Here is a 13,498-nt window from a genome sequence, read left to right on the forward strand (position 1 = left end):
TTGTTCCAAAGTCACGTGAATCCAACCGATAATGATAAAAATACTTTAAATCGATTTACGTGCGTAATATGTACGTTTACAAACGGTTCCAGCAAAATACACTACCACGATCGCGATAATATTCCATACTGCTCGCTTGCTTGATTGATAAACAAAACTTCCGTTGCATCAGCGCGCGCATTTTGGTGTTGCAATTACAAAATAAATATTTATTTCATTGAAAATTATGCATTCTTTAATTTACTTGTTTTAAAACAAGCAAGAAATCTCAAAAACCCTTTTATAAAGTAAATGTTTAAATAGTTTTTAGAGCTTCAATATCATAATATTTAATAAGTAAACACTATGGCCTTTTGCAATTGTGAGATGGTAATATGTTAATATTCTGTGGTAATTATGACTTTTCTGTTTTTTGACAGTAAATGTCACTAATGTCAAGTCCGCCGATCGCCAGGGTTCCGCAATCCGCATATTTTTCTTAATTTTTCCTTCTACTTTCATACGAACTGCCCTTTAAATCGATTTCAAATATGGGCATCAAATTCTTAAAACTAGCATCATCTCCATTTAGGGTAAGCTCTTAATATTAGCATCTACTTTACAGCTAAGACACGAAACAGAGTTTTCTGACATGGGTTATGCAATCTTGTAGTCTCTGTAGCTGCGTTAGTTTAGTAGTTTTGTTTCAGGTAAAAAAATGTATCCTTCTTTAACATTTGTTATGCAATTTAGCGACCGAAAATATTTAACATGAAGCTCGTGAAGTCTTTGACCTTCAACACGTGACTTTGTCAAGCCATAGATTCATAAGTAAAGATATGGCTAATTGAACGTTAGGTTGAAAATAATTTAGCAAAATATTTTCCACCTACCACAACTAAGCTCCAGGTGGTTCTTACTTTAGGATTAATTATCAACTTAATTTTCAGAGTTCACATTATAACTCAAAAAAAATAAACAGCTTGAATCCTAGTTACTTTTGGAACATTTCATTAAAAACAGTATTAAGTGTTTGCTCAGTAAACATTGATAATGTAACTAAAACTTATTTAATGAATTTTTTTTTAGAGTGGCAATTTAAGGACTGGAATCAGACAGTATGCCACAACACATGATGCAGACCTTGTTGTCATTGGGTCGGGCCCTGGCGGATATGTTGCTGCCATCAAAGCCGCTCAACTGGGCTTAAAGGTACTAATTTTCCACAAATATACATATCATTGGTATTATCATCAACCCATTACTGGCCCACTACAGGGCACGGGGCTCCTCAGAATAATAAATAAATAAGAAAAGGGTGTAGGCTGTAGCCCAACATACTGGCTAAGTGCGGATTGGTAGATTCCTTGAGAACGTTATGGAGAACTCTGAGACTAGGTTTCCTGACAATGTTTTAGATTTTAAGGCATATAACTCTGAAAAGTTGCTGGGAAAAAGTAAATTTACGCCAGGGATTGTACTTGTACTGCACCAAAAGTGAAGCCTTACCCACAAGGTAATTACTGCTTATTACACTCTTAAAACTATACTGCAGGTTTTAAATCTTACAAAGAATATACCTACATATAGAAGCAATACTTCACTGAAATTCCTGCTTATGCAGAATTTTGAGGTAGCTTATGCATTAACTCTTGTTGCTCATTAACAGGAGTGAATAGGTATTATTACCACCTTTAAGACAAGCTTTTTTTAAATGTGAGAATTAGAATACAAGTATCTGGAAGTAAACTGTAACTATCTGGAAGCCAGGGCAGTAAAGGAGGTACTCAAAAATGTATATTTATTCCCCCTCCCACATGAAGGCATATAAAGTAGGATAAGAAAAAAGAAATAGCAAATGTATTATATATACATGTAATACATTTGAAATTACTTTTTTCTATCCTACTTTCATAACTTTCAGTCAACCAGATTTGGTTTCCTTTTTAGCTTACTGAACATACTCAAATAACTAATACCGTTACAATAATTAAGTAACAGTATTCAATACAGGGCAGAGCTAGTACAATATAATTTATTATTGTCATTTCAGGCTAATTATTATCTTATTTCTGTAATCCATATATAATACTTTTTTATCATTTACATAGACAGTGTCAGTAGAAAAAGATCCAACATTGGGAGGAACTTGCTTAAATGTTGGATGCATCCCCTCAAAGGCTTTACTGCATAACTCGCATTTGTATCACATGGCCCAACATGACTTCAAAAATAGAGGAATTGAAGTTGGAAATCTTTCATTGAACTTTGAAACTATGATGTCGTATAAAGTCAATGCAGTTAAAGCCTTAACCGGAGGAATTGCTATGCTTTTTAATAAAAACAAGGTATGATTTTAATGAATAATAAAAAGACTTCAATTAAAAACTAATAGTTAAAATATTTGCCAATTCTTTGTGTTCTTTATATAGACAAGTGCTTGACTGCAATCACACCTGATGGTAAATGATGATGCAGCCTAAGATGTAGCGCGCTTGCCTAGAAGATGCCTATTCACTCTTGATTTGAAGGTACCCAGATTATAGGTATCAGGGAAGACGGAAGATGGGAGGGCATTCCAGGCCTTTGCGGTGCGGATCAGAAAGGAAGAAGCAAAACGCTTCGTACGTGTTGATGGTATTTCAACCACGTAACGGTGCAGATTCTTTCGGTGCCTCGCAGTTCGATTGTAGAAAGGAGATGGTTTGACCAAATCGAATAGCTCCTGAGCACACTCTCCGAAATGTATCTTGTAGAAAACAGCCAGACAAGCAACCTTGCGCCGGTGTTCAAGGCTTTGAAGTCTACTGACTACAAGGTCGTTGCCAATGAGTCTCCTAGCACGACGATCCACCGAATCCAAAGCATCGAGCTGGTACTTGGCAGAGCCATCCCATAAATGGCTGCAGTACTCCATGCACGACCGAACCTGAGCTTGGTACAGGGTTAGAAGCTGTTCTGGCGTGAAGTAGCGCTTAACTTTGTTGAGGATGCCAAGTTTTTTGCCAGCAGTTTTAGCTTTGGACTCGATGCATTGTCCAAAGCTTAGATTGGACGAAATGCTGATACCTAGGAGCTCAATACTATTCGTGATTGGCACAGATACATTTCGGAAAGTCGGAGTTAGGGGGAACGGACTCCGTTTGGCGGAAAACAAACACGCTTGGGTTTTGGAAGCATTAAACTGTACCAGATTAGTGTCACCCCAATCGGACACCTCGTATTTTTCTACCTGCAACATTTTTTTTGCCATAATCAGATCATTGTTTAAAATATACATAGAATTTTAAAGTAGTTTATACCGATGTTAAACGGTTTTACATAAATAAATTAATCCTCATCGCCTCAAAAACAATTAATTAAATATTTATTGTGTTAATTTAAATTTGTTGTGTTAAGAGTTATTTGATGTTATAAAATGCTATAATATTGTCTGATTTTTAAGGTTCAACTAGTACGAGGAGTTGGTAGTATTACAGCACCTAATAAAGTAGAAGTCAAAGGTGAAAAAGGAGTTGAAACTATCAATACAAAGAACATCTTGATTGCAACTGGATCTGAAGTGACACCATTTCCAGGTGTAACTGTAAGTAGAAAATTTATTTATATCAATTTATTCGTATTATGTTTGATATCAACGCAAAGAGCCCTAGTAAATTATGAATTAATAAAAATTATTTTATTTATATTATATAATTTTTGTCTATGGTTTATAATTACATTAACGACCTCCCTTGCGCAACGGTGAGCGATGGGAATTTAAGTAGGATGACCTGGGTTCGATTCCAGACTGAGAAAATTTGGGAATTTTTATCTTCTCTTCTCTTGTCTGGAGGTTTTGGTCACGGCTAGTTACCGCCCTACCGACAAAGGTGTGCCGTTAAGCGATTTAGTGTTCCGGTGTGATGTCGTGTAGATACCGGTTAGGACGTATGACATACAGGTTAGACTGCATCATCACTTACCACCAGGTGAGATAGTCAAGGGCTAGTTAGCTGTTGTGGAATAAAAAAATAATAAAGAATGTGCAAGAACGTTGTGGCGGGGGGAAAACGTCATTCTGACAAAACCGCGGCGATTCAATATTGTCGTTGACCGCAACTGACCGAAACCGCAACCGATTAAAATTCGCCAACCGCTACACATGTTCCGCCAGCCGAGTCCTGAAGAAATCTTACATTTGCTCTGGCCCCTGCAATGTTGAAAGAAATACAAAAAAATGCAAGCTAAAAAGAAATCATTAGTATTGTATTACAAAATAGGTTTACTTGGCTTATTAGAACTAATTGAAGTTTCATTATCCATCCATCCATTTATCAAAAAGCTAAATCCCAAGATTTTTTTTATCTCTTCTTCACCAGTTTGATGAGCAGCAAATCGTCACATCAACAGGGGCGCTTGCGCTATCCAAAGTGCCCAAGAAGATGTTAGTGATCGGTGCTGGGGTCATTGGCCTGGAGCTAGGCTCAGTTTACCAGAGGCTTGGTGCTGATGTGACTGCTATCGAGTTCCTTGATTCTATTGGAGGTGAGTCTTTTATATTAATAAGTAGACAATCTCACTGGCGGTCGTCTACTAATGGTGATTCTCGCCAGGAGAAATTTGAGAATTTATAAATTCCTGAATTTTCTCTGGTCTGGTCTGCTCTGGTCCGAGGGTCAGGCTTTTTACATTATGAACCGAAATAGATAGCAAGTTTGTGACGTAGCGTTTGTGTCAAAGCTTTAGGTTTAAATTTTCGAACGAAGTTACTCGTTTCACCATCCGCTTACAATTATGTAAACATATATATATGTATGAACGCTTAATAAATGCCTGTGATAGGCCTACATGAATAAACAGCTTTTTGAATTTGAAATTGGAAATAAAGTATTTTTCTTTTGCCGCTAAGACAGCAAGTAATAAAAATAGGTGGGAAGGGCAGGTGTTGAATTATTATTAGCGGACGGTTGATGTTGCCAGTTGACGTATAGTTAATTTAATATGCAATAAGTGATACCGATCAACGTCCCTTAGGACATCCACTATAACTTGTCAGACGTAGGGCTGTCAAAAACTATAAGCTATAAAATTATTTGTCTACAGGTATTGGTATTGATGGTGAGGTTTCAAAAACTTTGCAGAAGATTATGGCAAAGCAGGGCATGAAGTTCAAGCTCGGCACCAAAGTTACAGGTGTCAAGAAAGAGGGCAACATTGTCAAAGTCAGTGTTGAAGCTGCCAAAGGAGGAAATGCCGAAACTGTAAGTTACCCGCTAGTAACTTTTGTTCTACACTTATTTATTATGCTAGATACAGTTACAAAGAAACAAAAATACAGTTTTAGGTAACATAACATAATTATGTTTTATGGCTAAGTTGTTACCAAAATTGGCCATAGAATATAATATCTTTGCAACAGAGAGGTGGTCCCTTCCATTTATGTTGGTAACTTAAAGAATGAATATTAGTCTTATTTTTAGTTTTTATTTATACAACGTGTAACGGAATTACGAAAAACTTTTGAAGGTTGCATAAGTATATTTCATAAGGAATTAACCTGTAAAAATATTTAATCAAAGCAAGCATATTTATTTTTTGTACAAATTAATTCAAAACATTGTAAGTGTTTACTTATGACAACCCTATTGAAGATAAAAGACGGACACATGCATAGTACATACGCTACGCGACGCGCACCTATTAACTGTATTATTGGGTGCGCGTAGCGACCGGAGTCACTTGATTTTACTTTTGCGTGCGATGTTAGTTCTGTGTCTGATTTCTTTCAGTATAAACTATGTCAATGGTTTACTCAAACCTATTAGCGTTTCGGTTCACAGATAAGTCTCAGAGACAGTAAATAATGTACCTCTAAAGTCTCTGAAGTATTATTTCGGTTTTCATTTACACGTTGTATATATACTTTGTCTTGGTTTTTTAACTAATTTAGATCAAACACAGTTACAACCTCCCTGGTACAGCGCTATGTGTTCTGTTTAATTTATATAGTGGTTTAAATCTAATAAGCTTGTTTCAGATAATTTAGAGTTGGAGTATTACTACTTTATCATTTGTTTATATTCAAATAAGAATACATTCATATATTTTTACTTAAAATCTTTTTTAAGTGTACTCAGATATCCCATTATCAGTATTTGTTTATGTGATTTAATACAACTGTCTGAATTAAGATGAATGTGTTAAATTACACTTAGACGTATATTTTTATCAGGATGAATGATGATGTAACTGATAAGAAATTCATCCTGATAAGATTTATCAATATTGGTATTCTATACGAAATGACAGATTTATGTTACACACTAACATAACATAAATCTAAATCTTCAACTGACATCAGTCAGTTCACATGAAAACTTATAGTATGGCCAAAGAAAACTATATGAATAAACATTACACATTACAATTTGCACTTAGCGCAATGGTTATAATTCTCGAGTTTCTGTAATGCAGCCGTCTTGTGCATTGATTCATTAACATGAATTACTTATTGAATTAATATTTGACGGCCGATTGGCGCAGTTTGCAGCGACCCTGCTTTCTGAGCCCAAGGCCGATTTCGGTCGGTTCGATTCCCACAACTGGAAAATGTTTGGGTGATGAGCATAAATGTTTTCAGTGTCTGGGTGTTTATATGTATATTATAAGTATTTATGTATATTATTCATAAAAATATTCATCAGTCATCTCAGTAGCCATAGCACAATCTTCGCTTACTTTGGGGCTAGATGGCGATGTGTGCTTTGTCGTAGTATATAAAAAAAAAAGTATATAAAACTTATTATATTGATTAACGCTATAATTCCATATAAGTTTTATATATTCTGGTAATATGACTTTAAAGTTACATAGCGGCAGAGCAATGGGGTTATCAAAAGGTCATTAAAACTAGAACATGGGTGATTTCGTGCATTCAATGTATTAATGTATAGAAAAAAAAACTTTATTCTAGACCTAGACTATTTCATATTTACTAATCTACAAGCGGTATCTCACAAATTCGTCCGCACATCTTTTTATAAGTTACACAAAAATTGCCATTCCGTATGTCTACATGATTCTTTGTAAGTAACTATTGTAAATATGTGCCATTTTGTTCGATGACTTTTTGCCATAATGAAGACTCGCTTTTGCCACACTTTTACAAAGGATAAAAAAATGTCTTGCTGCTAATAGAAAAATATGAACTAAGTATAAAACTTCTTTATAGACAATATTCTTTACTGATCTATAAGTAGGCGCCAAAACTACCAAGCTACTGGGTGAGCTTACGCGTGAGCAAGCTACGTAAAACTGCCCATTTGAGAAGCAGTTTTCTCTCAAGTCTATTCCCGCAATTTCGAAAGTCTGTCCTTGAGACTTGTTTATAGTTATTGCTAAACATACTTTGAGGGGAAACTGTTATCATTTGAATTCAAACGGTTTAAGTTATATCTTCCGAGTCCGATCACTCGGAAGATATAACTTAAACTATAAAAATTAATTGATAAATGAAGAATTTTATACAAACTTTCATCCCCCATTCAACCCTCTAAGGGTTGGAATTAGTTGGAATATTTATATTAATTAGTAATAGTAGTATTCAGTCCGATCCGCCAAGTCGTTAAAGCTGTGCGTTGATAGATCAGTCAGTCAGTCACCTTTGCCTTTAATATATGTATATAGATATAAAGACATGATCCCGTGGCTGCAGAAATTTTTGGACTTCTGATCAAAGAAACGCGACAAGTAGTTTTGGCAGTCCTGTCTTGATAAACTGACCTTAATTTTTCTCAGTCTTTTATTAACTAAGTTATTTTATATCGCAGTTGGAGTGCGACGTGGTGCTAATTTCCATTGGCAGGCGGCCATACACACGGGACTTGGGGCTTGACAAAGTGGGCATTGCTCTGGACGACAGAGGCCGTGTCCCGGTTAACAACAAATTCCAGACTACAATTCCCGGGTAGGTAAATACATAGCGTATACAATTATAGTAATGATTATATCATAAAGTTTTAGTAAGTCAACGTAAGTGAAATTCTACATGTTTTTTTTTCAGAATATACGCGATCGGTGACGTAATCCACGGCCCCATGTTGGCTCACAAAGCGGAAGACGAAGGTATCGTTTGTGTTGAGGGTATAAAGGTAAATAAACCTTTTTTTTATTCACGCTCGATCTAGTATTCTTTAGTCTGACTAACAGACAAACTGTCAATTAAAGTCATTGCGGTGGTGTAATCGGAAAGTAGTAATCGAAACATTTATCGTTTATACACCATCAGACCTCCCTGTCGCAACGGTGAGTGCTGTGAGTTTAAGAGGAGGAATTTTTTGTCTGGTCAGGTGGGAGGCTTCGGCCTTATTATGGTTAAGTACCACCCTGGCGAAAAAGACGTGCCGCTTGCGATTCAGTGTTTAGGTACGATGTCGCGTAGAAACCTATTAAGGGTATGACTACCACACAGCACACTCCCTAACAGGTTATCCCGCTACCATCATAGACTGCATCATCACTTACCACCAAGTGAGATTGCAGTCAAGGGCTAACTTGCAGTGGAATAAAAAAAAATTAGAGCTTTCCTGTGCTTCAATATATTGTTTTGTTTTGCCCTTATTTTAATTTTCATTAACAAGTTGCAGCGTGCGCGAATTTCAAGTTCGATAAACCGATTGATTTCTGATTAACATTAAAACTGTGTGTGGTAAAAGCAGATCAGAATAAATTCAAATAAAATCAAAATTCATTTATTTCAAGTAGGCCTAATAAGCACTTTTGTAACGTCAAGTCTGTCTGTTTGTAGTGACTCTACCATAGGTTCGGAAGGCAGATTCTACCGAGAAGAAGCCGGCAAGAAACTTAGCAGTTGCTCTTTTCCAATATCAACAATTTACATTTTAAATTTTAACATTCATTTTTCTATCTTGTGAGAGATGGAGACGGAGCCGGATGCTTCCAAGCAACCTTGTTATAACAGTTTGTCACCTCCTCTGCCTGTATCGTAGTAAGCGAACTTCCGTTACACGCTCCCCCTTACTACGCAGTGTCTATCCACTGAGATCACCAATCCGTCCATCCACCATAGTGATTATGGGCAATCCCTCACTTTAGGAAAGGCCTTTAGACCAACAGTGGACGGATGTCCACAAGAAACAGTTACGTATGTTAATCGAATTATTAAACGTAACTGAACCCTGTTACCACGGTTAACCAAATTCGATTTGGATTTTGTTTACTGACCGGTTGGCGCAGTGGGCAGCGACCCTGCTTTCCGAGTCAAGGCTGTGATTTCGATTCCCACAACTGGAAAATGTCTGTGTGATGAACTCGAATGTTTTTCAGTGTATGGGTGCTTATCTGTATATTAAAAGTATTTATGTATATTATTCATATAAAAATCGTCGCTCTTCTTGGTACCCATAACACAAGCCACGCTTTCTTTGTTGTTACATGGCGATGTGTGTATTGTCGTAGCATATTTATTATTTGTTTATATAACGTGTAAATGAAAACCGAAATAATACTTCAGAGACTTTAGAGGTACATTATTTACTGTCTCTGAGACTTATCTGTGAAACCGAAACGGTATTGGTTTTTGAGTAAACTGTTGCCATAGTTTTTACTGAAAGCAATCAGATACAGCCCTAACATCACATGCAAAAGTAAAATCAAGTGACTCCTGTCACTCTATCATTACTCCGGTCACTTTGTTAGGGTAGCGTAGGCACTATGCCCGTGTCCGTCTTCTATCTTCAATAGGGTTGTCATAAGTAAACACTTAGAATGTTTTGAATAAGTTTGTATGGAAAAATAAATAAGCTTCTTTTAATATAATATTTTTACAGGGTGATTCCTTATGAAATATACTTATGCGCCCTTCAACAGTAGTTCATAATTCCGTTACACGTAATATATTAATTATTTTGCTCACAAGACGGAATGGGTCCGCTAGTTATATTATAAATCTGAATAATCTACAACATTCTCAGTAGTCTGTTTTGTTTGTAGGGTATGCCTGTACACTTCAACTACGACGCCATTCCATCCGTCATCTACACGTCCCCTGAAGTTGGTTGGGTTGGCAAATCGGAGGAGGATCTCAAAAAAGAGGCAAGTAATTTTGATTAATTTAGATACATCCTCTTGTTCTACCGTGTCGTTTATACAACGTGTAAACGAAAACCGAAATATAACTTCACAGGCTTTAGAGATACTCTAATAAATGTCTCTGTTTGATTTCGAGTAAAAAAGTGCCATAGTTTCTTCTGAAAGAAATCAGATACCGCCCTAACGTCACATGAAAAATTAAAATCAAGTGACTCCTGTCACTTTAATTATTATTACTTCGGTCACTTTGTTAGCGTAGCGTAGGTACTATGCGCGTGTCCGTCTTCTATCTTCAATAGGGTTGTCATAAGTAAACACTTAGAATGTTTTGAATAAGTTTGTATGGAAAAATAAATATGCTTCTTTAGATTAAATATATATACAGGATGATTCCTTATGAAATATAATTATGCACCCTTCAACACTATTTCCTAATTCGGTTACACGTTGTATAACGTTATAAAGTTGATATGATAGTGTTTGTTTTTATGTGCGTTTGAACGTGCGTGTTATGAGAAAATGAAGAGGTGTGTTACGGATAAATGCACCATAGTTTCAATTTGACTGGAAAAATTACAAAAAAAAAACATCAAAATGATCAAAGTAGAATTTATTTTTGTCTGTTACCATCGGCTTGACATACCCCATGTTTTTAAATTGCTATATAGTAACATTACTTCAAATTATAATGGTAATGTTTTTTTTTTTTTTAGCTTTTAAAATATCACTTCCGGTGTAGGAAAACATCGTTAGGAAACCTGCCTCAGAGTTCTCAAAGGCGTAGAAAGTCTACCAATCCGCAATTTGTCAACGTGGTGGACTACGGCCTAAATTCAATTCAATTTTGTTTCTGTTTTTCATATAAATGAGAAAAACAGAGCCACCATATATTTATCTGTGTAATATTTTTTTATTCTTTCGCAGGGTAGAGCATACAAAGTGGGCAAATTCCCGTTCCTGGCGAACTCCCGAGCGAAGACCAACGGCGAGCCCGACGGCTTCGTCAAAGTGCTAGCTGACAAGACCACAGATGTCATCCTCGGCACACACATTATTGGACCAGTGAGATTTGTTTTAATCTTAATTTATGTAATACTAAGCTAGTACTGATAATTTGTTGGTGGATAAATCCCAAAACCTAAACAATTTTGAACTCAACTAACCTCGTAATACGTAGATGATCAGTAGAAGGAAAAAAATATTTTTTTAGTACAGCTATACCATAAATAACGAGAAATATAACTGTAATTAAAAACGTGGGTTGCTTTTCAAGATACTTTTATGATGATTGTTCTTTAACCAATCAAATATTTTTGAATAAGGTCTTTACTGTACAGTTTTTAACTCTTGACGCTCAAACGACGGGGTGTTATAAGTTTGCCGTGACTGTTTTGACGTGACAATATGATATGACACAAATACGCATGAACGAAGACATGTTTCTGTGGCATCGTATTTCTCGAATGGACGAACCGATTTTGATTTGGCTTGTCTAGAAGGATACTATAACACTATGACAAATTTGAAATCCAATACCTTTTTTTTAATAACCTCGTCAACATGAGCATCGAATGAAATGACTTCACTAATAGAATAATGTAGAATATATTAAAAGTCGTGGTTTTTTAAATGTTAAATTTATATGTTAACATACAATGTTTTGACTTAGTAGCTTGATAATTGGAACCTATGGAACGCATATTCTCCCACCCACTCTAATTCTAGTAATCATTCTTTGCTACAGGGTGGCGGAGAATTGATCAACGAAGCAGTGCTCGCGCAAGAGTACGGTGCATCCGCTGAGGATGTTGCCAGAGTCTGTCACGCCCATCCCGTAAGTTTTTCTCTATATCTATTACTATTTGTATGGTGGTTGACATCTAAGGCTGGTTGCCCGCGAGAGCCACGATTGCTAAGAGTGGATTGGTAGATTTCACACGCCTCTCAAAACATTATGAAGGCATACAGGTGCGAAGTTTTTCTTTACCGTTAAGTGGAAAGTATAGAACAGAATGGATTAGAATAGAATTATTAATTAATTAGTAATTATTTGTTGGCATGGTTTTTTTTGCTCATACAATTATTTCTGTCCCTTTACATTCAGCTAATTAAATAGTATGCAAACATTTTTGAAATTAAATTAATATCAATAAAATGTATTATTTTTTATTGTATGTTTCATAATAAAAAAATCTATAGGCGGGATTCTCCATACAAACGCATTCCTCTATTTCCTCCATTATTTTCTGCAATGTTCAGAGGAAATAAAGACATGAATACCAATAAGAAATGAAAGAAAGAAAGAGAAACCTAGATGCTATATTTCTTAACATTTTCATGCTAAGAATAATTGAATCTGCTTGAGAAAACAGGGGAATACGAAACTTCGATCTCGCCAAATTCTTATTGGTAAAATTGGTCTGAGGTGCAGCTGTCCCTGTCACACTGTACGGGGGAAGACAGGCTCAACGCCACAGCAATAGTTTTTTCAAATACATACCTATTCATAACATTTGTCGCAGCTATATCATCGTCTTAAAGCTAGAGATATGAATTGCTTAAAACACACATAACTCTGACAAGTTAGCGGTGGAAGGGCTGTCTCCTCGAATGGAAGGCCAAAATCCTAACCTCTAAGCCGAAGGCTATAACCATTTCCATGATTATTTATTTATTGATTTAATTCACAGATTGCAAATATATACCAATAAATATATACATATATATATTGGTATATATTTGCATATATATATTGGTATATATTTGCAATGTTCAGAGGAAACAAAGACATGAATACCAATAAGAAATGAAAGAAAGAAAGAGAAACCTATATAGTCTATATGGTTATTTATACGATATGATTATGTTGATTAATTAAAACTATTTCGTTTCTTTGCAGACGTGCGCGGAAGCATTAAGAGAAGCTAACTTGGCCGCCTACAGTGGGAAACCAATAAACTTCTAAACTTAGAATTTATGTTAATAATTATGTGGTTGTACAAAATAATGTATGCGTCTCTCAATATCAGTCACGTATCACCACTAAGGATCTTGTATGAATCTATTGTGAACGATTAATATTATCTATATATTAATTACTATAAAATGTGTGCTTTCATCAAAGTATTTGAATATCATAATTTATTGTGTAATAGTTTTTACCATATTTGAATTTATTTTTTCATCCTTTATCTTTTGACTTTGTCATTCCGTCTCTTCCCAACTTAATGCAATATTGTCGTGCATTTACTTGATGTAAATGTTGTGAATATTCGTGTATTTATTTTTTGTAAATAGTTTAACGAAATACATACCATTATGTTATGTTTATTATTTCGTTTTATTTTCCCTTCTAAAATATAGGCATTACATTTTTATCACACAAAAGTTTCAATTATGTGAGCTGAATTGGAAGCAAAAAGCTTTC

At 35.5% G+C, this 13,498-nt stretch overlaps 1 protein-coding gene across 1 annotated transcript; it reads left to right on the plus strand.

Annotated features, from left to right (window-relative positions):
* Positions 1-432: 432 nt before the first annotated feature.
* Positions 433-13,165, plus strand: LOC120625812 (dihydrolipoyl dehydrogenase). Its single transcript, XM_039893034.1, has 12 exons — positions 433-572; positions 1,069-1,191; positions 2,091-2,327; positions 3,425-3,565; positions 4,341-4,506; positions 5,065-5,222; positions 7,791-7,927; positions 8,024-8,111; positions 9,973-10,074; positions 10,996-11,133; positions 11,816-11,905; positions 12,971-13,165. Exons 1-12 carry the CDS (start codon positions 531-533, stop codon positions 13,034-13,036), a joined length of 1,488 nt encoding a protein of 495 aa, XP_039748968.1. The 5' UTR covers positions 433-530; the 3' UTR covers positions 13,037-13,165.
* Positions 13,166-13,498: the final 333 nt, after the last annotated feature.

The sequence above is a fragment of the Pararge aegeria genome, chromosome 8 (genome assembly GCF_905163445.1).
Source record: "Pararge aegeria chromosome 8, ilParAegt1.1, whole genome shotgun sequence".
Classification (NCBI taxonomy): Eukaryota; Metazoa; Arthropoda; class Insecta; order Lepidoptera; family Nymphalidae; genus Pararge; species Pararge aegeria.

Coding starts and splice junctions, on each gene's coding strand:
- LOC120625812 (XM_039893034.1), top strand. CDS start 531: ATGGGCATCAAATTCTTAAAACTAGCATCATCTCCATTTAGG. Junction 7,928..8,023: donor TTCCAGACTACAATTCCCGG/GTAGGTAAATAC, acceptor TTTTTTTTTCAG/AATATACGCGATCGGTGACG. Junction 11,134..11,815: donor GCACACACATTATTGGACCA/GTGAGATTTGTT, acceptor TCTTTGCTACAG/GGTGGCGGAGAATTGATCAA.